This window comes from Lepisosteus platostomus, chromosome 17, assembly GCF_059453375.1.
Source record: "Lepisosteus platostomus isolate fLepPlt1 chromosome 17, fLepPlt1.hap1, whole genome shotgun sequence".
NCBI classification, from domain to species: domain Eukaryota; kingdom Metazoa; phylum Chordata; class Actinopteri; order Semionotiformes; family Lepisosteidae; genus Lepisosteus; species Lepisosteus platostomus.
In genome coordinates this window covers 22872870-22900651 of record NC_142627.1, presented here as the reverse complement: position 1 = coordinate 22900651, position 27782 = coordinate 22872870, and the positions used below count along the sequence as shown (strand labels likewise).

Genomic DNA, 27782 nt, shown 5'->3' with positions numbered 1-27782 from the left:
CACTCATGCGTGTTTTTCTCTTTAGAGATCTGTCCACACTTTTTTCTTCCTCTTAATTCTTAATTCTATTGTATATAATGTGTGCTATTGTGTACAACTGTGAGTTTTTTTTAAAAGCACTCATTATTATTCAATATCAGTGTTGGATTTTGCAAGACAGGGTAATGTTTATATCTGTTCCAGGCTGAAGGGGTTTTAAGCAGTGTTTTTATGCCCTCTTAATAATGTATTTGGCATATAAGGTCAGAAAGAGGAATACATTGACACTAAATAAACTGCCCTTTAAATCAAAACAACTGTAGCCACACTATAGTAAAGTCATTTCCCCTGTCACATTTGATTAATCTTGAATTACACAGAAAGGAGAAATACAAATTACGGTATATAAACACAATTGCATTTAGGTAACTACTCAAATCGTTTAAAATTGCAGTTAAAAGTTATCTTGTGTAAATTACAATGACATTATTTCCTAGCCCCTGGCTAGTTTTATTTTTGAAGCCCCTAGCTATTCATGCTTAAATCCATACAGATAAATAGAAAAGCAGACACAATTAACAGTGATAGTAGGATTAACAGAGTCAGATTTAATTTATATAGGTAATTAGTACCTTATCCAGAATGGGAATAATGTTTTATTAAGCCAGACGTTCTTAATAATAAGGTGGCACCCTGAATGTTAGTAATTTATAAATCAGTATTATTCAGTATCACTGAACAGGTGGCACATTTGTCCTTTTTTAGTCTCTACAAAACTGGTTTAATTATTTCATTTATGAAACTCATCTTCTATGTGTTTTCACATAGAAATGAGCTCATTTCGTTTTATATGTTGCATCACATTTTCATTTCATATTTTTTTAAATGCAACCACAAACCATTTATGCTTTTAGTATGTGCCCAGACAGTTTGGAATCCCCTCCAGTGTTAACCCTGGATTCTGTGGTAGTTACTCCAGCCGCTGCTCAGGAGAATGAGAAATGTAGGTGTGCTCCTCAGACACACCCACTTGCCAGATCTCAATTATCTTCTGAGAAGATGCAGTGCTGAAGGATGGTGGCTGCTCTCTTATTGATACAGCTGGAAGCTTTCGGTGGTTTGCAACTATGAAAGGTGCTGAAAACAAAGCTCCTGGTGTTGTGTACCGATGACCCTAATCTAGTATGTTTTCTTTTTTAAAAAAAAAACTCCAGACTTAGCAAAAACAGTACTTAAGGGCATTTAAGAGCTAATGCAATAGATTTAACCTGCATTCTGAATCAAATTTTGAATTTGCTTTTCTAATGAACTTTAAAATTAAGATCATGGGGTTGTCCTGTACCAAGGTCTGTTGTTTTCTTCTCTGATATCAAGGTCCAGCATTTTGTCTACCTTTAACCTTGTTCTGCATGGCATCAAGGACACCATAGGTTCTTTCTTTAGTTGTAAATGGTTGATATGTTCTGTGATGTTTTTATTGCTCTTGGGAAGCCCCCTAAGATGTCTCCGAAATAAGAAGTCCAAAACAAAACAAAAAAAATATCAGCAAGGACAGGAAGGCGTTCCACTTTCAGCCAGCTTTTCGGCTACTCTCTTCTGCATTGGATTCATAGTACAGTTAAACCTTTCTTTGAAACCATCTGTCTGGAAATGGTAAATAGAGGTCCATTGGTTTGGTAGTCTGCCTCAAAAGCCTCAGGGCTAAAAGCCTCCTTGGTTTCTGTTTTGGGGTTGGTTATTCCAGAGTGTTCTCGGTCAACGTGGCCACTACTAATGCATGAAACACTGGACAATACCATGCAGTCACCCATAGACAGTTTGGATCTTTTGTCTTATCCTTATTTTCAGCCTGGTCACAGGATAGTCTCTCCGGTCCCCTTGGCTACCACTGTATATGGTGCTTCTTTAGTCAACAGATGTCTGGGCCGCCAGGTGACCCAGTGATAAAGGAAAGCGTTTCAGTATAAAATCAGGCCTCCATTGTCAAAAGATGTCTTTCATTTTTCTGGCCTTACATCCTAGGGACACCAGAGGCACTTGGTGTTCCCATTCAATGCCGGAGAAACACCGGTAAGTTCTGTTGGGTTGGAATTCCTTTTCCTTAATGGGGAATTGGATGGTCTTTTTATAAGTAAACCCCCATTTTCCTGCATTCTAGACTCAGAAGTATTACTTGAGCACCTTTGATTTTTTTTAAAATAAGGCCATGGTTCAGCGAGAAGTCATTTCCTCTTCTGGCTTCAGGTGCATTTTCACTTGGGTGCCTACACGAGTCTGCAATAGGCTGCCTTCTTCCTCTCCCTGTCCCAGGTACTCAGTTTCACCTGGAGAGCACAAGGAGCATACCCCATAACTATTATATTGGGGCTGCATTCTCACACGATTTTCCTCAATTAAAGAATTAAGCTGTATATCAGAGGGTGTCAGGGCCCTCTTGTGGCTACATTTGAAGTATGAACCCCCCTTAAGCCAACAACTTGCCACATAATGTATGACATGCAATTTCAAACTCAAACAGCTGTGTTATTTGGGTGACATTTTGACAGGTGAAAAATGTTTGTACTTTTAGAAAATGCATGATTATTGAGTTATTACTATTGATTCATAATCAATCTAACGGTGCATTTACCCATTATGGTCACAATAATAAAAAGAAAAAAAATCATGTTTCTAAATAGTTCTACACATTTTGTGTTCACATTCACAAAGAATATAAATTCATTTGTGCATGCAGAATTTTTAACACATGTCTCCGCTTAAACTAAAGTTACATGAAGGGAATAAGTGTGGACTGTCAAAAAGATTTGGTATACTTAGGCTATTAGAAGCTTGTCTTTCATGGCTTCTGAAGCAGAGCCTGTAAATAAAAAATAAATGAATTCAGAACAGGAGTTCAAAGTATTCCTTTTTGCACATGGGAACGTAAGCTAGTACAAGCAAGACATGTTTAAATCCCAAGGAAAATGTGAAATGCAACTGAGGTCTTAAAAGCTGCAGGAAAAGGATACAATCCCCCAAGATAACTAAAATCACAATACTGTGTTCAAACAGAATCTGTTTGAGATTAAAACAATCCACAAACACACAGTAAAGCATGAAAACAAAGCTACTGAGATCATTTTTCAATATCACCAAAAATATCAGGGTTGTGCTAAATGTACTTATTATGGTAACTAATTCAAGCATATTCTTTGGCAAATTCTCAAAAAATAACTTGCAGGAAAATAAGATTCCCAAAAGTGAAACATAAACATATTCTGCTTCTCAAGGTCTTGAAACCAGCTGACATCTCTATATTTCAGGCAAACATTGTAACCACTTTGTAATATTAAATACATGGACATTGGAAGCTCTAGACAGTTTCAATGTTTTGTGAGTAACAGACACCAATTATTTTAATTAGTTAACAATAAGGAAGACGGATTCTCTTTCTGATAAGCAAGATAATGGCATTAGTGGAATACACATTTTTAGAAAACAGTTAAATACAAGTAGTAAATAAAATGTTTTGTAAGAATTACTCACTGCACTGGGCCCAGCCACCCACAAAAGATCATTTAAATTTTAAGAGAGTAGGTACCAAATTTTCAGTAATTCTTAAATCACATTTAACTGTTGCAAAATCACATTTGATTACTTTTATTACTTCAGACAAAGAGTGTATAAATAGCTTTTTGATTGATATTTTCTAATTCTGATGAAGGTTGTCTTCAGTGATTACATATATTGTAATTACTATGTACAGTAGTATAGTATAATAATTGTATATAATTTATTGTAACAAATGCCGTTGATGCTGAAGTAGAGGAGGTAAATCTATTTTTTTATTGGTTTAAACTTTAACTAAGATACTATATATTGTGGCAGGCTGTATAGCTTTGTGCTTCACTCATCTGAATAATATAAGCAGAAATGACATTTGTAGAAGCAATAACTCACTATGTATTTTTTTCCTTACAATTTGAAAGCTTAGGAACTTTTTAAATTTTAATTTCAAGGTGAAATATAACTCAATATCTGGCCTTGAAACCCTCAAAAATTTTGCATTCAGAAGGTTATATGGAAACAGTGTGTTCATTAGCAAAAGTATGCTGTCACAGACAGACTGCAACAGTTCTCATGACTATCAATATGGATTAAAGTTTATACTGCTGTGACAATTCTTTCAGTACTTGGAGCATTGAGCCGATAATGTTGAGGTATTAGTACATGCAGGATGTTTTGCATAAAACTCTTTGCTTGCTTGAAACAGAAATTATATTAAAATATCTTTATTTTAGGGTTAGAATTTTTTGTTTTGCAGGTGTTCCAGACTACAATATCTCACAAGCTACAATGAAAATATTAACAGTCATTTACAGATACAGTAATTAAGATGTTTTCTGCCTTAAAACTTGATTTTGTTTGAAAATGTGTTAATATCTAGTTCTCTGTTATCTCATACATAGCTGAATGTGGAGCATCTTCTGTCGGGAGTGAAGGGACATTGTTGTCTCCCAACTACCCATCCAACTATGACAACAACCACGAGTGCATTTATCAAATAGAAACTGAGAAAGGAAAAGGAATCCGCCTGACTGCCACGAACTTCCACTTGCATGATGGAGATAACCTGAGGGTAGGTCATGTACCAGTAGATTCTATTCTGAGCATAGCTGTGCCTTCATGCTTCAGCCACGTCTTTGACTGTAGTAAGACACTCTTTGGCAGTAAATAATTTTGAATATTGGTCTATGTTGACATATTGCAAATACAAAGATTTAAGTCTTTTATCTATGTAATGTCACAACCCTAGTAATGTCTCAATTGCAATCTTTATATGCATAAATTGCATACACATTACATATATAGAAAGGTTATGCACCTAATACAGAACACAAAACTAGACTTCACTGTTGAGACGGCTTCTTATACTCCATGTGGAGAATACTCAAATAGTAAAAGCACAATATCACAGACCTCTTTGTTCCTAGGGTTTCCTTTGAGAAAGAGCACAATTGATGTTGTATAAAGAACCAAAAATTAAAAAGCCATACTTTTTATATGCCAGGAACATACAGTATGTTCTTTACATTCTTTTGGTTTGGTATAATCTAGTGTGCAAATAATAACAAACATAGCGAACAAAGTTGAATCTTGAGATGGCCTTATAATAAAGCCAGGTTTGTGGGTGGGGGGGAAGGTTTTTGTGTGTAAATAAATTGCTAATTAAATTTGGCAGTGGTACCTATAATTCATAATGTTAAAATGTTTAATCTTTAAAATGTTAAAAAGTCTTTGTGGTGCAATTCATGACTGCAGAGTCACCAAGTTTGTGCAGAATTTCCCTTGTGAAAACTATGACTGACTGACAATATTCTGCTTCATCATTAATCATAGATGAATTCATTAAACTGACATGCTGTAAGCCCCTCATGCATACTAAATATTATTGCGAAAGGACATGGTTAACAATCCCTAAAGATCATTAATTAAGTATTCATGTTATTTTGAAAAAAAAAGTCTGAAAATAGGCTTGAGAATGAGACAACGAGCCAGAGTTTGTAAAGCAATTACAGCTAGTGTACAGCCTGTTTATAGCTGTTATGGTATCTGAAATATGCTGCTGTTTATATGTTGAAAGGCATTAAAATGCAATCAATTTTATTGGTTCCAATATTTATTTTTTGGATTTTAATGTCTCTCGGTATAGTATATGTGCTTGTGAAATTTATTCCACAGTCATAAATTTTTATTATTATTATTATTATACATTATTAGGCACATATAGTAAGTCTTTACAGTATAAGGTCTCTAAATTATTTTGTTATTGGAAAATTCCCTTCATGTAGATAATCTATTAAAAACATTCCTCAACACACAACCCAGGCAGTTCCTAGTCTACAGTATGTCCCATAATTAAGGAAACAACATTATATGTGATGTATCGAATATATATATAAAGTAATATCAGATATTGACCAAATCATATTTGCAATTAGCCTTAACCCAAATTCTACTTCAGTTTCAGTCACTTTCCTTAATTCATAAAATATATGCAAAATAAAAAGACACATTTTCTCCAGTTCAGTTCTCTTTTTTGCTATTAGTATCTGCTGTTCATACTTTCTTTGCGTATAACATGTATAATTAAATACATATTATTTTAACTAGATTACAATAGGATTATCACATGTAATGAGGGAGTATGCTATTGATTAATGCACCATTTGTATCGGTGTTTTATAAATAAGAATCCAAATTAAAAGATGTATGTGTTGCAGACAGAGTTTAAATGGTTAAAAAAAGGACAAGTCTTTTTTTCAGTTGTGCAGGAAGATGAGTATCTGAAAAGTCCTGTAGTTGTCAGTACTCTTATACATTGAGTCAAGGTTTTGTGTAATCCAACCTGATGGACATTAGTGCGTTACAGACGTGAAGAGAAATTCAGTACATTTGTTTGAATAAAACAAACCAAGCAATGGGGAGATCACGGTGTGATGGTCCGGGCAGGAGTGTGTAGCTTCTTACAGACACTACACTTCAATGATTTATGGCAAACTGACTGCATGACAGTACAGTATGTTGTTCATGTCCTGGGAGATCTATTGTTACTGTGGACCTATCTTCATGTGACAGCATGCCAGCAGGACATCATATGTCTTTATGCTGGTCTAGAAAGAAGGGCTTTCTTGTGAGATGAGGACATGCCATGGGTACTCTACTTGCTGCACTATTGAACATTTTTGGGATTAACTGGGATGACATGTGGCATCTAGACCAGGTAACAGGCACATGCTAATCAAGGCTTAAAGAGAGGAAATGAACATAATCCCATAAGACAGAGTTTGCTGTAAAAAGAAGTTATTTGCATTAGGAATCAGAGGTGTTTTAGTGGTGTCCTGCTTTTAAAATGGATTTCCTCTGTTCCTGTGATCCTCTCTGTGGCCTGAGGGAAGTAAGACTGTGTAGATTGTATTCTACAATCCACTTCTTCAAAGTTACTTCAAAGCGCGATGAATTAAGCTACATTAAAAGATCCTTTCAGAGATAACAAGCTGAGAATATCCCAGGAACAAGAAACATTGTGTCTTTTTGAATTTTTAAAGGTATATGATGGAAAAGATTCCTCATCCCGACTGCTTGGGAACTTCACTAAGAATGACATGTATGGTGTGATCATCAACAGCACCTCCAACCACCTGTGGCTTGAATTCAACAGCAACGGGTCTGGCACTGACAGAGGATTCAGACTGACACATAGCAGTGAGTAATAGACATAGGACGCTAAAACCCTCTAGTGCATGACAAATAACTTAGGACTTTTTATGTTAAACAGCACTTTAGGCTGGTGAAATTAAGCTTCTAGGCTTTATCAGAGACAAACCATAATTCTATATACTGGATATGAATGTGTGGAATTTTAATCTGGACATTCTGTCCACTCAGACAGCGTGGAGTTTGCAATAGGAGCTTTGTTGCTTTGGCGATTTACAGTAAGTAAATTCGAGTCACTGAACAAAGAGCTTCCATGATGGGAATGATACAGGGACATAATGTCAGGAATGAGTGCCCAGTCTATGGATGTTGATTTTCCTTCTGTCCAATCTGTAGCTGGTATCATAATTTTTATATCCTTATCCACAGTGCCACTGGTCCGCCCCCTTTTTAAAAATCACTCTTAAATAATAATTACATTGTTATTTCATTTCAGATTATTACTATTCTATACAACAACTACAAAACATGTGGAAATAGCTGTTACTGAAATTTAATTACTGTAATTTGATTTAGAAGCACTGCATTGCATAGAACATGTAATGTACCTAGAGAGATGAGGGTAGCTTCTAACAATTTATAGAAATCATTTTAATTTAACTACCATTTTAACATAAGATATGTTAATAGTCTTCCTCCATATTAAGTTTAGTTCATTACATCAGCTTAAAGACTCACATTTATGATGGAATACTGCTTACTCTTTGGAAAGCAAAATCTCATAGATATCCATCTCTTGCTGTAGCCAGAAGACTTCTGGCAATTCCTATGACCAGTCATTTGCTGAGTTTAAGTTAAAGCACAAATGCACACAACTTAATTCTTCTATTTCTCTACAGCTAATAATTCTTAATCTAATTTCATGTGGCAGTGGATTTTGCTCACTGAACGTGAAAGTAACACCTAATGATGTACATTTTGAGCTAAGATTTTCACACTGCCCCAACAGTCTTTTTACTTTTATATTTTTCTTAACACTTTTTGAATCAAGGTTGGACATTATTTAAAGCAATTTTATGTTTCTTTATAGTGAGGTGATCAAAGTCTTAATGAAAATTTCACTACAGTGAAATAAATATTCATTCAAAAATTCTGTAAATGAATGAGATGATGAAGCTGAAGTTTGCGGATAAAAAAAATATTTTAAGATGATTTTATGCAGGATAAATTTCCAATAAAGGGTAGGAAGGTGTAGACACAAGGTATTTGCATTTCTCAAACAGTACAAACCTGTATTTTCCTCCAAAAAGATGTTCAGTTAAGAAGATCACAGGCTGCAGTGGGATGGGATTTTTGGAGTAGTGTTACAGGAGAGGATGGGAAAGGAAAAGTATGGACAGAATGGAATGATAGAACAAGATTGGGAATACTGACAAGGGTTGGGATAAGACAACAAACAGGACTAAATTTTACCGCTGTCATTAATAACTTGATAAACAGTGATAAAGTCACAAGTAAAGGTTAATTCCATGCTGAAAAGAGAAGAAAAGAAACACAATGTTTCAGCTGTGGAGCCTTCATCAGGTGTGTCACATGTTGATTGAGTTGCTGAATTAGAATGAAAACTGGAAAAGACTACTGTATAGCCATTTGCAGCTAGAGTTGGAGTTTAACATGGTTTACAGTGTTTGTTTTAACTAAATATAGTTATATAAGAGGTAATCATTGACTATTATAAAGAATTAGAAGTGTCTTGAATTTGACAAAATAAAGATTACTCAGATTTTTTTGTCAAGCTGTTGTATTTGGATGAATTTTCTCTATCTTGTAAAATGACGGGTATTTGAAATCTTAATGTTCAATCTTTGAACATAAGATTCTGATTTAAGACATTCAATGCAAAGACTCCAAAGAAAAAAAATGGATCTTAGTTTTAACTTAACATTGAAACATGATTTCCTCTTATATTCATATTTGACATTATATTTATCATACATGTATTTTCTATTTACAGTATATGCAGTGTATACTTTTCAAATTCATTAAACATGCAAACTCCTGTTCATAGGTTTTGATCTTGTTAAATGTGAGGAACCAGGAACTCCTAATTATGGATACAAGATTCAGGATGAAGGGCATTTTGCTGACACATTTGTGGTATACAGCTGCAACCCTGGCTATACAATGCATGGAAGCAGTGTTTTAACCTGTCTAAGTGGGGATCGAAGAGTGTGGGACAAGCCATTACCTTCTTGTATAGGTAAGAGCTTTGCTTTTGAAAATCAATGCAAGAGTCATTCCCACTTGCGGTAATTGCACACTGTTTCCACATCTACAATGTTTTTTTTGTGGGGGGGAATTACTTGTTCATTTATCTACAATTACCATCCTTTGATTGGATGGTCCTCTCATCAGGTAATGCATTGAAATACCTCGTGCTTTCACAAAACTTTGTCCTTCAAAGCTGTATTCCTCAACAGTTTGTATTTTTATTTTTATTTTTCACTTTGCTTAGTTCCTAAGATCCTTTTTGTGAGCTTGTTAGATTTTATTTTTCACTTTCCTAATTGAAGCAAGTGGGCTACAGTAATGTTTCTTCTTGGAGACACAAGCAACACAGAATGCATGGAATTATTACTGCCATTGATCCACTGAAAAGATATTCATGTGTCAGTCCTGCAATCGTCTTGACACATTGATAGAAAATTTGAAAAGCAGCTCTTTTTGTAGTGAGATTTTAAAACTTTTAGTTAAATAAAACAGCCTACTTTAAGACTTGAGTTTCATAAATCTAAAAACATAAAGACAAAATTCTGCATTTGTAATATTTGAATGCCAGATGCACTTCTAGACACAACAGCTTAGTCAGATGTCTACAAAAAAAGTGCTACAGCTGAATGGAGTGTTTAAGAACATTTTGTTGCTCATACAGAACCTTTATTCTATTAATATATGGTATCTTGTTATTATGGCAATCTTAGTAAAGTGCAAGGTAGAGATGCAGATAACTTACTCTACAGCAATGTTTGTTTTCATTATTTATTTTACGTTTTCAATGACTCACAGTGATATACAGTGAAGTCCCTATTAGCTTTATTACATTTATACACATTACTCATGTGGTTATTTCTTAAACATTCTAGTTAAATACAAAAGGGAAGGGTGAAGTCTTGGAAATATATGGATGAGGCAGAGGAAAAAGGTAAAAGGGCATTTGTGTAATTTTCCAACAAATGAAGCAATACTTTGAACTTGTGAACCCTCCCATTTTTTATGAAAGAGTTCATCTAAAAAATCCGGTATACATATGAAAATGTTAAAACAGTACTGAAACCTTAATGCAGTGTGGCAGTATAGAATATTAGTTTGAAAGAGTCCATTAATAAGGTCAGACCTGTCCCCAGCCAAAACCTCCCCTTGATAAGAGGTCAAAGAAGGCCCCATTATTCACAGGCTTGCTTGACAGCTGTGAAGACTAAAAATACATCTATGTAAAATGCCAAGGCTTTTCGCTGTCTGTGTGATCAAGGTCTCTTTGACCCTCTCAATGATCCCAGTAAATGTCCATGTGGAAATGGCAGTGTCATTCAGGGTTTTTCAACACATGAGATATGAAGACTACCTCTCAACTTAGAGATGGTTTCTCCCTAATAAAAAATAATCACGTTTTCCTTGTACCAATGGATAATAATTCCAAACTAAAATCTGTAGTAATGAGTGTATAAGGCCTTTTAAACATTCTGAAATGCAGTGATGGTTTTAAATTCTACTTTGTGATTAAAAAGAACATTTTACCCTTTAAGTAGTTCAGGTGGGTAGATGCGTCAACATGCGTCGGCATAATATAATATAATAGGTTTATTCCATGCTGAAAAGAGAAGAAAGAAAACACAACGTTTCGGCTGTGGAGCCTTCTTCAGGTGTGAGACACCCTCGAAACGTGAGGGTGTCTCACACCCGAAGAAGACTCCACGGCCAAAACATTGTGTTTTCTTTCTTCTCTTTTCAGCATGGAATAAATTACTGTATTACTTGTTCTTTTACTCTTTAAGTCTGGCAGAGTTGAGGTTGTAAGAATGTATACCTTAATCGTAACCTAGTACAAAAGAATGTTAAAATTGTTTCAAAGCAGAAGAGACCATTTGTCCAGTCTTGTTTATTTCATTGTTAGTAACTTAACAATCTAATGATCACATCATGACATTTCTTAAAGAACACCACAGAGCATGTTGAATATCTTCAACAATATCATGTGTTTCTGTCCCTAATACATCTACACGTAATTCTTAAATGTAATAACTTTAAATAATTATACATATGATATTCTCTTTCCCAGTTCCTTTAATCTCTTTGAACATGTAATTTCTGCCAGTTGTGGAATTCCTATTGCTTCTCTCTTTTTGTGCTAGCTCTCTAGCATTAAAATCACTCCTGTGGCATGGTGACCAAAGCTGAACACAATTTTCCAAACCAATTTAGCTTGCTTCAGACTAGCCATAGTACATTTCTGTTTGAACAAGCTTCCCTGCCACCCTCAGGAAGCTGATTCCCTGGGATGATACAACTAATAACTTTCTGGTCACCTGGGGTCTCCAGTACAGTACACAATCTGCCATTTGAAAGAACGAGTATTATTCCTCTGTTCTTTCTCCACTGTCTCAGATCAAAAAGATCTGTTTAGTTTTTAAACATCTACTATCAGATAGTATTACTAAGTGCCATACTGTAGTAAGTACTATTTAAAAAATTATTTAATAATATTTAGTACATTACATCAGTGAAACTCAGCAGGAAAATGGTGCATCAACTTGGGTCACCAAGCAGCTACTAGCACAGAAGATGGTCCAAAGGTCCTCATTAGTAAACCTTATTACATTCATTCAACTTTGAGCACAACAAAGTTTTTCATTTCACAGCCGCAGACTCAAAAGGGTCAGGAAATGGTTTCCCTACACATGCTTTCCCACCAAAAAGTATTTATCCAGATAATGTACGAACCAAGCAATCTATCTTGACAGGCATCTTGACACTTGATTTTCTGAAGAGCAGTTTTACAGATAGCATGTGGTGAACACACTGTGTTTACGGATCATGATAAGGAAAAGCAAGCTATATTTTCAGAACAGACCTCGGGGCCCTCTTTGAGATAGTGCGTGCTAAATGTGATGGCAGCACATCACTCAACCTGTACAGTGAGGAGAGGATCTGCCTGGCCTGTCCTCGCCATCTGTGCTTTAAGAGGGGCCTAGCTCAGTCCTGGGGGTGTTTACTTTGATTTAAATAATGAGTCCTGCCTTTTGTTCTCTACAGTGCAAGGGACTCCAAATGGACCAAATTTAATTTCCTTATTTTATTACATTTATATAATGAGCATTTATGTACAGTAATTAGTTGTAGGTGTGAAATAAATAAATGATGATGAGTGTGGAACAATGCTAATAGCTTGTTTAATTATGTAGCTGAGTGTGGGGGCCACATCACAGGAGCTACATCTGGAAGGATACTGTCTCCTGGATACCCTGCTCCATACGACAATAACCTGCACTGCACGTGGTCCATTGAAGCAGACTCGGGCAAAACCATAAGGTAATTCATAGAGGCTTGAAGCTGAAAATGATCTGAATTGTGACGGATAGTCTGTCTCTGTCTTATTTTCTTTAGTTAGACTTTATGTTGTTACTATTGTTGTTGTCATTATCTACATTGTTGTAGCTTTTATGACCTTGAAATACAATAAGCAATTTTTTGTACATTTTAGTGCAAAAAATAGTCACAGTAAAAGCACCATATTGTTAAATAAGCTCATGTTTTTAAGGCTAGAAAAATAAAAGATTGTAGTAATGGAAGTTAATTTTATGTCTAACTAGAAATAAATCTTGCAGCTGAAAGAAACCACGAAGCTTTTAACAATTGTTGTGAGAGTCGAATATCAACCATTGTATTTCATATTATAGAATCACAAAAACTTTTCACTGTTTACCTGCTTTTACTGTTTATTTAGAACATTAAGTGTAAACGTTTAGAGTTAATTGGGCACTGTTGATGAGTTTACCTGTAAAATCAAGCCTGGTAAAACCAGGAAAGAAAAAGGCTGAAAGGAACTGATATACCCCACTTAGCAAGAGAACAATACCCGTGCTATCAGTCTAGTGGAGCGCAGGTCATCTTTGGAGGACTTGCCATTAGTGGAACTAAGTCCTCTTTAGTAACGTGTAGTAATGAGAGAGTTTTAATTTACTGCAATAATTAGAAACTGGAACATTAAATTGCAAAAGTACTTTGGTAATTGTTAGGAATCAGTTAAACATAATAATAATTTACAGTCTCACACAAAATGTACAAAATACAATTTATGGATATACCACCAAACACATATGTAACAAAACAACAACAGTCTGCTTGTTGTGTTTTGTCTGAAAATGTTGTTGGATACCTGATGTGCAACGAATGATGCTATCACAACATAGAGCACAAACATCAGTCTTTGTGTTGAATAAGTCCATAGTCATCAAAATTAACAACAGTAACAAAAGTAAACATTTAGCTTTGCTTTCTTAGCAACTGCCATTTTCCGAAAAATGTTTAACTTTTCTCCTAAGTGTGAAAAACATTATCAGTGGATTGCAAGCTTCCTTGTGAAAATTATAGGCTAGTCCCATTAAAAATAATGCAGCACATACATAAAGTGAATTGTTTATTTCTACCCAAAGATCTTTAATTGGTAGCATGTTGTAGAGAACTGCAGACCAGTCAAGCTTAGATTTTTTTATCATCTTTTTAACTTAGTTTCTTCATGGCTTATTAGACTTTTATTGGGCTACCACTTCCATTTCACGTGCTTTTAAAAATCCCTCTGCGTGCCACTAACGACAAGCTTGCCATAGGTTACAGACCCCTGCCCTAATTGTACAAAATGCTTCAACACACCACGTTTTTATTCCTTTCAATAATCGGTGATCTATCCATCCGTGTTCTAACCACATCTTCCCATACAGAGTTGCAGGGGAGCTGAATCCTTGCGTGGCAAGCAATGGGTACAAGTCAGGATACACCCTGGATGGGACGCCAGTCCATCCCAGGGCACACACATTATACAATTCTTAATAAAGTCAGCCTTTGGAGTGTTTCAAACTGAAAATTGCCAGTTACATTTCTTTTGTTGTATGCAGCATCTCAATTTAACAAGCTGGACTTTGTGAAATGATAGGCAAATTACTCAGCTTGTCATAGTTATTGCATTTTAACACAGTGCTATCACACTGACAGATCAGCATTGCTTCCTTTAGGCCCATTATCAAGGCTTTTAAGATAAGGATAGCCCCACAGATAAACCAATTAGACCCATGAGGAAATGTACTGCCACCATGTGTGTACCAATTCAAATGAGTCAGTTAAGGGTGTACAGTATCTGAGGAAGAAGATAGCCATGACTGATGTGTTTTGTATCTTTAAAAGAGCATTTTGAAATCTCACTCCAGTCGCTCCAAGTTAAAATTTAAAATGCAAATAGCACGTTTCTCCATGCCTTTTAAAGAAACCATTTACATAACAATGACAGTGAAACCTGATGATCGTAAAGCTCAAATCAGAACAGTTTCAAAATTAAAAAAAAACTATATTAAGCATCTGTGACTGAATGGCATAAAGGGAGCCCCACCATTCCTTTTTAATGGAATGTGTTCTGCCTTGCATCTGCAACAGTGACCAACATTGATCTCAGCTGAGTGATTTACCACAGTTCATTTAGATTGCTTACATTGTTTAGAGCAGACTTCAGATCTTGCATTATGGCCTTGAGGTGAATAAATTATTTAGTCAATGAGAGTTTGTTTGGACTCTGATCACTGAAACACATTCTGAACTGCTTCCCAATCTGTGTGGTGCAGGAAGGTCTCTGGGGTGGGGTACGTCAGATTTATTTTTTTGCAATTATTAAGTCATTTTTATATAGTATTTTAAGTTGTATTAGATAAAGGAATAATTTAAATTTCAAATGTATAACAATGTATAACAATGATTTCTTAGGGGGTGCCACAACAAGACATGTAAGCCATGCAGACAGTATGTAGATACCGTCTCTGTACTGATTTCTGGGAAACCTTGTGTAAGTTAGCAGCTGTTGCCATTTAAACAGCCATGTGAGTGTTTGTTATATTATCAGAACATTAGTCCAGACAAATCAAAAGTCCCACCATTTGGTAGATACACCACAAAGGTATTGCACACTGTAGTCAGACAAGAAAAGAAAGCATAACGCGTTACATGGTAAGTTGGTTGTAACTGATGGTTTCATATAAATGTTTAATTTTGTACCGGTTGTCACATCGTAAGATGCTTACGTAGTACCAAAACATTATAACAAATGTTTTGATCGACGGAAACAAAAGAAATTTACTAAGCGTGTGGACACATGTACAGTACCTGTAATTACTGTAATATATCCACCCATGACTACAGCAAGGAATACGACCCACTTTTCTTCTTGTTCGCTTGCAGCCTTCACTTTATCGTCTTTGACACAGAGGTAGATCATGACATACTGAAGGTCTGGGATGGCCCAAGAGAGGGTGGCATACTTCTGAAAGAGTGGAGTGGATCTTCCCTGCCTGAAGACACACACAGCACCTTCAATGTGTTAACGCTGCAGTTCGACAGTGATTATTTCATCAGCAAATCAGGCTTCTCCATTCAGTTCTCCAGTAAGTAACACTTATTTCATCAGAAACCTTCATACTTCACCTTTCAGCCCCAAACCAATATTTTCTCACTTTCAGGATTTCTGACTTTGACAGCTTCCTTGTGGTTTTAACCAATCATGCAGAAAGGACTACATTTCAGTGGGATCTCTTTCTATAAAAACACAAAGATTGGTTTCACTTAAGAAGTCATATTTATTCCAGTTCAAAGAGTAGAGTTTACTTCAAACTCTGAATTAACCTTTTTTGTACTTTTAATAGCTTCAGACATCATGTCACTGATTGTTACACATACCATACATATGTATTAGTGTTTAGATTGAGACCATCTATATATATTTAATTTCAGTATTTTCTTTAGAAATTAAAAAGTACAGTAGTTGAGATACTATGATTTAAAAAGATCTTTATTTAGAATGGAGAATCTTATTTTAAATGGAAGGATTTCTAATTAGCAGCTTCTTTATTTCCTTCTGCTGAAAGGTATACAGTACAGTATACATCGTTGACTATAGGTAAAGCATATTATACCCTATTTATGCGCTTTTAATGAATTATGGTAGAACCCAGAATGTTTAAGGTCACCAAATTAGGTAGTGCTTCGGTTAAATTAATTGTATGAGGAGGATATACACATTTGTTGCTATATATAATCATTCACATAAGAAATACTGTGTGAAAGTGTAGATAAAGTATGTTCCTTATCACAGAGATTCATCGTTATAGCACATCCTTGGGCTTAATATCTTAAAAAATCTAAAGCACTGTACTATGGGGCCAATAACAATTGTACTAACAGTGTTTTATTAAAAGGGTCTTCAAGGGAACCATTCTATTTTAAATAAATGCAGAGGTTTACAGAACATGAAAACTCCACACATTTAATTAAAAAGAAGCCTGAAGAACATTTTAAACAGATTATATACAGTAGGTAGATTTAGTATAATTATTTTAATTTTAATTGAAGTATAATAAAATGAAGAGCTCTTTCTTAAAAAGTTAGCCAATGCTAAATCAAACACAATTAGTTATGGAAATTCATATGAATTATATCGTATTATTTCACAATGCTGAGAAGCAGAAAAGTCTAAACTGACTTCTAATTCTTCTTATGTAAATGTAAAGTTAACACAGTCATGGCCAGCTGTTTAGTTCTAATTAAAGACTTATCAGCATAATATACAAGAGCTGACTTTGACCAGTGAAACAGATGTTTATACAGTATGTATATGACAAGCAGCTTCTTTTAGGATTATGGTGTCTTTTAAAGAACACACCATCACAATTATTTTGGGAATATATATTATTATTTGCTGTTAATATTCATTAATTGCTTAATATTATCTCATATTAATTCGCAAAATTCATAGCAACTGCAAGATCAAAAGACAATATTACATTGAAAGGTGTTCCTTGTTATATATTATACCTGTAACATAATGCTTACAATTATGTGTCTTCATGACAATCGGTATGTGCACCCAACTATAGTGTTTTACCGAATAGACTCCTTATACAGACCATGTGAAACTTCAGGACAACCTGGGGGAAGTGGCTTGTACATTGGATTATGTAATGACTTCCCATATTTTAATTACATTTTTAATTGCGTTTCTTTTTCAAAACAATTAGGAAAGAACGATAAAAATAAAATTCTGGCTTGGGGGAAAAAAAAAACCTTAAAGTAGGATTTACTGAATGACAGACATCAATGCCGAACAAACGAGAGAGAGTGATCAATTAAAGAAACCCAGAGTGCTGCTCTGAACGGCACATGCTTTCTCCTGCTGCAGCTACGACCGCTACAACGTGCAATGATCCGGGAACTCCGCAGAACGGCTCGCGGTACGGAGACAGCCGCGAGCCCGGTGACACCATCACGTTCCAGTGTGACCCTGGCTATCAAATACAAGGGGCGGCACAGATCACATGTGTGCAGCTTAACAATCGATTCTTTTGGCAACCTGACCCCCCAACATGCATAGGTAAGTCCGTATATACAGTAGTTTGAGTAGATTGCATATTTAATTTTGCGTTACATTTTCTGATATGAAGAGTCGGATTTTCAGTTCCAAGTGTTACAATGAAAATCAAGTTTTTCTTTTTCCACTAGTCATCTGGATGACGCTAAAGGAGAAGGAGAATTTCCAGTTGATTAAAAATTTTTAGTTTTCAAATTAGTGTGCTTTCCCTCTGACTGCTACACCTGTTGCAGTCTTATTTCTTCTAAACAGAAAAGATAGAAATCTAATAATTTTTATTTTGTGGTTCTATGTCTAGGAGATCTCATGCTTTTTTGGGGCTGTTAGAGTATTTCAAGTCAAGTCTGGGACATGAAAATAAAGGACAAATACATGAAACATTTAGCATGCATCTTCCTGCTGCAAATGAAAAGTTTTAATTTTCAAGTATCTTTGGAATATAACTCTAATCAGGCTTTAATAAGAATGAAATGACTTATTTGATTAATCTGTTACTATTGTTTAACCATTGTGTTAACATACATCTTTTAAACGACTTATGTAATCTCCAGTAAGTCTATGCCTACTGAATGCTACTTTTAATATCTATTAAAAATAAGAAAAAAGCAGCTGTACCCTTGAGGTCAAAATGATTTAGTGAACCAGTAGCATAGAAAGAAATATCAAAGTGAATACAAAGTAAAGCTAGGTCTTTCATAATTACTTTCAAATCATGTAAGTCCTTCAACTGAAAGAAGCTTCATTGCTTTAATAATGCATGTCAGAAAAAGGTGCTTATTTATGATGAACATTTTTCACTCTCATTCCCTTTCTTTGCTGTTTTAAAACGAAATAGTTTTAATTAGTCTACTAATAACTAGAAAATTTACAAAGAAATTGAATGCATATATTTAATGCATCTGTGTTTCCTGAGTGACCTTGAGGGACTTGGTAGTTTTAAAATCTTTATTGCCACAGACTGGACTGCGCTGGAATCCTCTGAGGCCCTATAAGAACAGTACCACACAGGTTTTAACATTCCAGTGAAGTACTGCTTGTCTTGTGCTGAAAGACTGCTCTGGTTTAATATGACTTGTTATTAGCATTCTGAACATCGACAAAAGTCATTCATGTTTATTTAATATCTTCAGCTGCATTTCTCTTTATGGTCATATGCTTTTACCACTCCTGTGTCATGAGAGATCTCCAGGGATTCTGACATTTATAGCTTCTCAAACTGCTACACAAAAAACTCTCAGTGTATTCAGCGCTTACAATACGTAATTCTCAATTAATGTCCATACCAACCTTATTTATTTTACCAGGTAGAGCACCTGGACTTCAAAATGTCTTTATTTATTGTTTGTTTTATAAAGAGAAAAGAAAGAGCATTATTTATACATCTAGCAATGCATTTCACTTGTGTTCCACAAAATACAATGTTGCAAGTTTTTGCCATTTTAAAGCCTTTAAATGACACTGAATCCAGACTCTCACACAAATTGATTGTGGGGAAAAAAACAACTTTTGAAGTAGGATTTATTGAATATCAGACTTCTGTACCATGTTTCATAATCAGATAAATAAAACATTAATGTAGGTATTAGGTTCTTAACTGCTAAAGGACTCTGAAGAATACGAGTAAATTAACATGAGGTGATGAATACCTACTCTCTCTTCAAGTTCATTTACCAGAAGAAAAAACTCCTCTACACTTTCTCATTTCAGCAACCTCTGCACATCTGTTTCGCTTTGTGCTAGCAATTAAAAAGCTAATAAATTATACAGACAATATAAACTAATATTCTGTTTTACTATATGGTTTCACACTGTCAATCAATCATAAAGCTGTACAGTATGCTGTACTGCATGTGGCTCAACACCATTTGTTTCACTCTATAATGAAAATGAATTATTATTATACTATGTTATTTCCTACTATATTCATTCATATAGTACATTATGTGATACCATACTATATTCATTCATATTATACATGATTAGGAAGATTAATACATGTTAAGTTAGTATGAAAATACTTCACTGAAAGTTGTATTTCAGTACATTATTCATTTTAGGACAAAGTATATTTTAATTAAACCCCATTAGGACAACAACAGGTTTTACCTGAGTCAATGTGAGTTCCATGGCCAGAACTTGCCTGTGATGCTCACTGTTTGCTTTTATGCAGTTGATCCATCCATTCTTTTTTCTTTTAAGAATTCAGCACATTTTTAGCCATTAAAGATCGAATATCCCCATCAAATGTGCACTGAATCTTATTCATGATGAATTGCACTTACATTTTTCTGTTTTACGTTTGTTTCAGAAGGAAAAGATACTTACCTTTGTCTACATTTTTCTTTCTGAACAATATGAATTTGAACAACACATTTTCATAAATCTGAAGTCTGACAGTTACTTAAAAAATCTGTCACACAATCAACACAGTATGTAGTCGCTTTTTTCCCGTTTTCAAGTTAAAAGTTTAATCTTTTGTGTTTTTTCCCTGCCCTATAATTGTGACAGCTACCTGTGGAGGGAATGTGACAGGCCCAGCCGGGGTGATTTTATCTCCTAACTACCCACAGCCTTATCCTCCGGGGAAGGAATGTGATTGGAGAATAAAAGTCAATCCTGACTTTGTAATTGCCTTGATTTTTAAGAGGTATGCTTTTCATGCTTTGCTGGAGGCCGCCTACTATACATTCAAATGTTTTAAAACAATCATTTTTTTAAGCAAGCAATCTGGACTAGACTTCATTTATCACACCACATGGTTTCTGAATTGGGCAGACTTGCAAATCACAAGAGTGAATGTCTAATGTAAGTATCACACAATAAAATAAATGCTAGTTTATCTTGTTTCAGCTGATTATATGATTGGGCTTTTTATTATATTGGTGGATAATGTAAATAAAGCAGTTTAAGCCCTATTGCTATTTCAGTTTTGTTCTTATTTACCTTGGAATTATTTTTTACAAATGTTTCCATAAACAATGACACATAAAACACCTCTCTTAATTATGTAGCTCTTTATTTGCAAAGTTTCTAAAAGATTAAAATAGCTTTGTATGGCTTTGGTGTGAGATTTGTTATAATATGATTTTACCAAACAAGACATCAGTCTAACTCCTTCTGTTTATGATATTTTTTCTTTTATGTCATAAATGCTTTTTATTCAAAGACTAAAACAGCTGCAACAGAATATTGAAACATGAAAAAATGCTGTAAATTTCAGTGCTGCATAAAATTTTTCATTTTTCTCATCATATCTCCTCTTTGAATCCTCTGAGAGCGTCATTTTCTTTCATCCCCTGTTTTTAAGAAATAAGCAGTAATTACGTCAACCTCTCATCTCCTCTGTGTGGCAGAATATATCCTAGTGGATGAGGAAAACCTTCATTTCTTCCAGCAATTCATTTTATCTTTTGCAAAAGTATTTTTCACTGTTTTATTAATCCTATTTGATCTCTTTCAGTTTCAACATGGAACCCAGTTATGACTTTTTACATATTTATGAGGGAGAAGACTCCAATGGCCCTCTGATTGGTAGTTTCCAAGGCAGTCAAGCTCCTGATAGGATAGAGAGCAGTGGGAATAGCCTGTTTCTGGCTTTTCGCAGTGATGCTTCTCTTGGGATGTCTGGTTTTGCCATTGAATACAAAGGTAAACAGGCAAGCTGTTATAGCTTGCTTTCATTTTTTTTACAGATAAATTAATAGTACTCTACCATAAAAGCCCAGCCATATGAAAACGTCAGTTTTGATCCAGAGATAATGAAACGTAAACACAAAATGGAGGAGTCACAAAAATATCATTTTCTGAACTCTCGGTTTTGTACGTCACACAGGATTTAGGGCCTGATGTGGATGACAGTTCATAATTGTACAATTTGTGTTGATATATTTAAAACACAGGTCCATGATGTTGAATAGCTTCACTGTTTTCAGGAGGTGTTAATTTCTAGTTGTCAGGGCTTGCAGACATACCTGTTATGTTCCTTAGTTCTTGCAATCAGTAGAGAGCCTTGTACAACATTAAAACTAGAAAGATTGTATTAGTTCACTGTAGAGACGTTGATTTGTTCTTGTTATGTAAGACTTATGCTACTGACATTAGTGGCTGTTCTACATTTCTAATACCACATTTCTCTGTACCCCTTTCTAATGCGGTGCTGGTAAAAAGTACAAAAAGGAGGAACTCCCCACCAGTAAAATAAAAATTAGTGGAGCCATTCGCTGTCAAAACCCCAGTGATCTGAATGTGCCACCATAGACAATTGCTGATGTTAATTCATTTGGCAAAACACTTATCCAAAGTGACTTACATTTGTGCTTACTTATAGATAGAGGATTTTACTAGAGCAATCTGAGTGCCGAATCTTACTCAAGGGTGCAGCAGCAGCAGCAACCCAGGGCGGATTTGAACCCACAGCCTTGCAGCTATGAGTCAAAAGCCCAAACCAATATTACAGTATTGAGCCCCAGTATGAATCTTTATCCTTTTCAGAAGTACTTTTGGAACAACTGAACAGTATACACCGTGGTTAGGACATCTTACCATCTTTTTTCAAACAGTTTGATTTTTTTTCCTGGTAATCCTTATCCTGTTATTGTACAAAGCAACACAGTCTAAATTAAATGAGAGACTCTCCTGTTTTGGCTGAGTTTGCTTTATAACTTACACCTATCTAGTATATTCACTAGTCAATCTATTATTTTTTGCCTTGTTTTCTACTCTTGGGACATTTTGCTGTAATAATTAAAGGGAAATTAGATTTGTGTTTTACTTATGTCTAGTCACTTCTACAGTAATTAAATAGTTACTGCACTTTTGTCAGGATTGTAATACAGAATTTTTTTATTTATACTGGTGACCACCTTTTTAATAACGCAGACAACTGTTCAACTTTACTTTTCATTTTAATTGCATTTAAATTAATTACAGAATGTACGATGTACAAGAGAGTTTCCTTCTGCTTTGGGATAGGTTTATAATCGCAGTCTTCACAAGTATTATTAGAATATAAATACCTTATATAAAGGCTTACACTATGTAATCTACTTCAAATTAATTGTATTAATAGTTGGAACATTATTGTCATCACAGATTTTTTAAAATAATACAGAACAACAATGCCACTGAAGGCAACAATGCCCAACTCTGTTTTGTTATTCTACAAGATTTTGAGTATCTTTAAAAACATTCATGAATACATTTGTATGATTATTATTTGTTGGAATCTGATAAAGACTCTTAAGAGATAAATATACTGTATGTACAGTATATATGGGATATCAGAGTTACCCACAATTTTATAGTGTCATGACCTAAAAGTATTATAGATTGTATAACATTTACAAAACTATTTAGAAAAATAACAGTTCTTATGGGTAACCAGCTCTGTGGATTAGTGACTAGGGTTGTGGACTCAGGAAAGTCGGGAGTTCATTTCTAATGGAGGAAGTTGCAGCTCCAGTAAATAAGTTACTGAGGCCTCCGGCTGTCTTTGTAAATTTGTTGTTATTTGATATACCTGGCAAAACGAAGAAATACAAGAATACACTTCTGGTACCACTCATGCAGCAGAAATGGTTCATATATAAATAATACTAACTGGTTTTTGACATTTCTATGCATAAGGGTCTGGTCTGCAAACAATTGTGGCTTGTGATGTAAAAAGAAAGGTAATATATCTGGTAATGAATGGGTGATACCCTTGCAATGATCTGTTAACATTTTATTGCATTTAGTGAAGAAGTTCATTACATTTACTGACTGTTTACCAATAATATGTATCACCTTATATACACTATAGACTTTATATAATACAGTATATACAGTATAGTGGTACATACCGTATACACAGACTATATAATATATTTGGCATTATTGATACAAAAAAGACAGAATTAGAATTATTTTTAGATTGTTCTGTTCCTCTCAGTTTGAAATAGCTTTTATTTAACACTCATTCTCATGATATACATATATGCATAAACATTAGGAAGAACAGCGTTGTAGCTAATAATATGTGTCAAGAGTTGCAGTGAATTATAGGTATGAATATTAGCTCTTGTTCCATCACAAAGCTACAGGAGACAGAACTGTCTTCTGACTTTCCACTCTTTTTCTGCATGTAAAGTCAATTACCATTACCATGTGTGATATGCATATCTACGTCTTTCCCTCTGATCTGTCGATGATATTAAGACAATAGAAGCCCTGTAGTAAAAACAATCAAGAACAAATTGATTTTTTTATCTGCCTTCATGAAGTGTCCAGTGACACAGAACTGTAATAATATTTTCATCTGTGGGAGCGAGAGGTTACTTTTGAGAGAGCGACACTGTGTTTTCGGCAGACATCTAGTAGTACTTTTCTCATTTTCATTTGATTGCTGTGATTTTTTTTCTTCCTCTTCTTAAATATGTATATGTGGGTTAGACTGTTTTAAGAAGATAAACTGCGTTCATAGTGAAACGGTTCCTTCTAAAGTCTATCCACAATAAAGTGGACTTCCTAAGCCTCATATTGTTCTTACTGTACCTTAGGTATGAAGATGTTCAAATTACATAGATATACTGTAGATATATATAAAGTTCTGTATATACTGTATAGCTTACTTAACCATGATATTATTTTCATTACTATTTTTCATAACAGAAAAACCACGAGAGGCTTGTTTTGACCCTGGAAATATCATGAATGGCACTCGCATAGGAACAGATTTTAAACTGGGTTCGACAGTGACGTATCAGTGTGACTCTGGCTACACAACTGTTGGACCTTCAACTATAACATGCATTATAGGGAGTGATGGGAAACCTGTCTGGGAAAGAATCCTGCCTACATGCAAAGGTGAAGTATGATCAACTATTAATACACAGTGTCACAGATACACAAAATAATACGTAACTAGTTAGATCTCTATTTGTTAATTAAATGTTCATATACATGTAAACTGAGAAATTTAAAGGGTCTTTGAGTAATATTTTACTGAAAAAATATATTGATCCTTCTATTCTTTTTCAGTCTGTTTTAATTGTTGAATTAATCTATTTTATGAAATTTACAACTTCAGTTCTCTTTTGATATATAAATAATTATTGTGTGTGATTTTTACTTTTATCATTTTAGCATTTGGTGGGTTGAGAGGCCCTCTGTTTCCTATTGCAGTAGTGCTGTATCATGGGAAGAACATCAAATGCATTATAGAACTGTTTTGTTTGTTGTTGTTTTTTAAGAGGAGTGACTTTCCACACAAATGCACAATAAACTGTCGCTGCCTTCAATGTGTAGCTTAATAATCTTTAAAAATAACTCAGACAAATGAACAACATTTGATTGCCCACAAAGGGACTAAGTAACTGTTTGAATTATAGATGTGCATTATATGTTATAAAATATTTATGCTTTCTACGATTAACTTGTTGTGCATTTGCATAGTGCAAGTGCAGGCAGTGACTAACTGTCAGCTTGCATGTGCCCTGGGTGATCACTACTTAGGCAGGTGGCGTGTATTTCATTTAAAGTCCCCCTGCCTGTGACAGCTAAGACAGCAGGTCAAATCTTCATATACATTAGGTTTCTGCAGCACTATTTTTTTTAATTACAGTACTTGCCCAAATTTCAAGTATATTTACAAACTCATCACATTTCTCTGAAAACAATTTTGAAGTTGTGGTATCTTTCACTTCTTTCTTCCCAGAAAGTTCAGTATTTTTCTTAGGCATAAAAGTAGTGTTCCTGTATATATTATGATGCTGTAAATCCATATCACAGCTTTTATAGGTTATATTTCCCCCTTTTGCTTTATTGTATTTATATTTATGGTGATGATCTTTGATAACAGCTCTGGACAGTGACATCACCCCATTTATACATTTGAAAAGTTTAAAGGCTAGTAAATTGTAAATTAGCCCTCTGAGTCACCTGACCTAGTTTCTAGTTGCATTGTTAATACTTGACTAAATTCCACAGTGTTTTGCTTTCGCTGTCAGGACAGAACTGGAATCATAGACAAACGTGTGCCTTAATCAGACTTGGGCAGGCTGTGCCTTCTCTTCCGTCTGCTGTAACAGCCTGGGTGGCAGCGAGTGCCACTCACACACTCTTTCCTGTCTGAGGTCTGGGCTCTGGTCAGAGCTCACAGACAGGTACCTGCAGGATAGCCACTAGCTCACGTCTGCATCATTGAATCCCTCGTGGAGCCATAGGACCCTGCTCAGTTGCCCTAAACCACAAAGTTCAAACTGAAATCAAAATCACCACGATGACCACCATTCCTTTGGTCTGGAAGACTGCAAGATTTGCAGAAGAAAGGTTGTTTTCAAATGACTATCACTCTCTCCACAAATCAGTCTCACAAAAAAGTCTGAGTTCTGTTTTCCTTGAGCATTAGTGCAATATATTTTTCACCAATTTATTTCAGCACTTAGACCACAGCGTTGGGCAGTAAATGTCCCTGGATGCAATGTGTCACAATTTATGTTGTTGTTTGACCCAGCATTCTCTTAAAATCCATTTCTGGTATATGATGTAGAGCAATACAGATACTACGTTGTAACATACAAATTAGGGGGTTACTAACTGAACACCACTTCATTGCATTATGATGTGTTTTTATGCAAATGTTGTTGACCCCCTTCATGTAAATCAGCCTAATGGGATTTAAACTCTGTAACCAACCTTTCTGATGGATCTGACCCTTTTTTCATATGGTTAGGTTGTCTCTTGCTTAGGGAGCAAAAGATCCTGAGTTTACTTCCAGCCTGAGCATTTATTTGTCAACACTGCTGATATATTTGGCTCACAACCTTTTATTTTTTTTTTGTTCGAAGTAAAAAGGTACACTTATTGTTATGTTAGTAGTTATTATTGTGTGGACTTTGCTTTGTGTCACTTTTGACAGCAAACCACAAAATAGTTATCTGTATTCTTAACCATTAGAGCACCAGTATTTGCTATTTTGTTACCTTTGACTTCCTGTCAGAGTCCAATTCTGCATTCTGTCCAAGCAGCCAAGAATCCTCGACCCAAACAGTGTCACTGGCCTGCTTGACAATGGGAACTGCTCCTGCATTCAATTTGTATTTTTTTTCTGATCCTTTCAAATGAATTAAAAACATTTTAAACATTTTGATCTTGTGCATCTGAAATTTAACTCATTTGTAAGTGCTTCTACTTATATACTCTATGGATTTAGATGGATTTAGATATTAAAAATGAATTTTCTGAAGGTAAATTGTCTCAATTCTGAAATTGCTCTAAAAGTTTTAAATCTTGGGTGAAAGCAGATACAGTATAAGTGGAATAATTATATGACTATATAACCTCATCATACACATATATTTCTTTTATTACTGTAATTGGCATTATTAACTTCTATCTGAAGTCCCAATTTAAACACCTGAAAATAGCTTGAAATGTAATTACAAGAGCCAGCATTTCATCATGTGCAGCTAAACCAGTTTTCTGTTTTCCGAGAGACACAAATTCTTTATTAATAAACAGTCCCTTTTCCCCGGCTCAATTTTTGTCCTGTGATCTTGCTCTCTGTTACCATGACAACCATACTGGAAGTTTTTATTTTCCCAAAACAATGTGTTGAGTTGTGTGACACATACAAAACAATCCCTTGATTGCTTGGTTCATAAGCAATGATTACATTTTCACTAAGAAATTCAAAAATACAATTCAAAATGTTATGGAATGCAGTGCAGAGCACTCACAATAAATGAATGACCTCATTTTGGCAGTGACATTTCCATAAAATTAATATTTAATTCTGTTCCTTAATATTTAAGGTTTTTAGTGTGAAAAACTCTTATTTTATTTAGTGTAGTTGTTTAGTCTTTAATCTAAAAATAACATGCATGTTTTGCACTGAAGTGAGACTTTTGGACATAGTGCAAACCTTATAATTCATTGCAACTACATTGTT

At 34.8% G+C, this 27782-nt stretch overlaps 1 protein-coding gene across 1 annotated transcript in view; it reads left to right on the top strand.

Moving 5' to 3' along the window:
* Window positions 1–27782, top strand: part of LOC148646414 (CUB and sushi domain-containing protein 1-like) — a 611078-nt gene that overhangs the window by 497495 nt on the left and 85801 nt on the right. Inside the window, exons 22-30 of the mRNA XM_088609709.1 lie at window positions 4428–4597; window positions 7068–7224; window positions 9245–9436; window positions 12636–12762; window positions 15673–15875; window positions 17666–17857; window positions 20363–20501; window positions 21315–21502; window positions 24503–24697. Coding sequence (XP_088465835.1) covers window positions 4428–4597; window positions 7068–7224; window positions 9245–9436; window positions 12636–12762; window positions 15673–15875; window positions 17666–17857; window positions 20363–20501; window positions 21315–21502; window positions 24503–24697 — 1563 coding nt within the window. The remainder of the gene's footprint in view (window positions 1–4427; window positions 4598–7067; window positions 7225–9244; window positions 9437–12635; window positions 12763–15672; window positions 15876–17665; window positions 17858–20362; window positions 20502–21314; window positions 21503–24502; window positions 24698–27782) is intronic.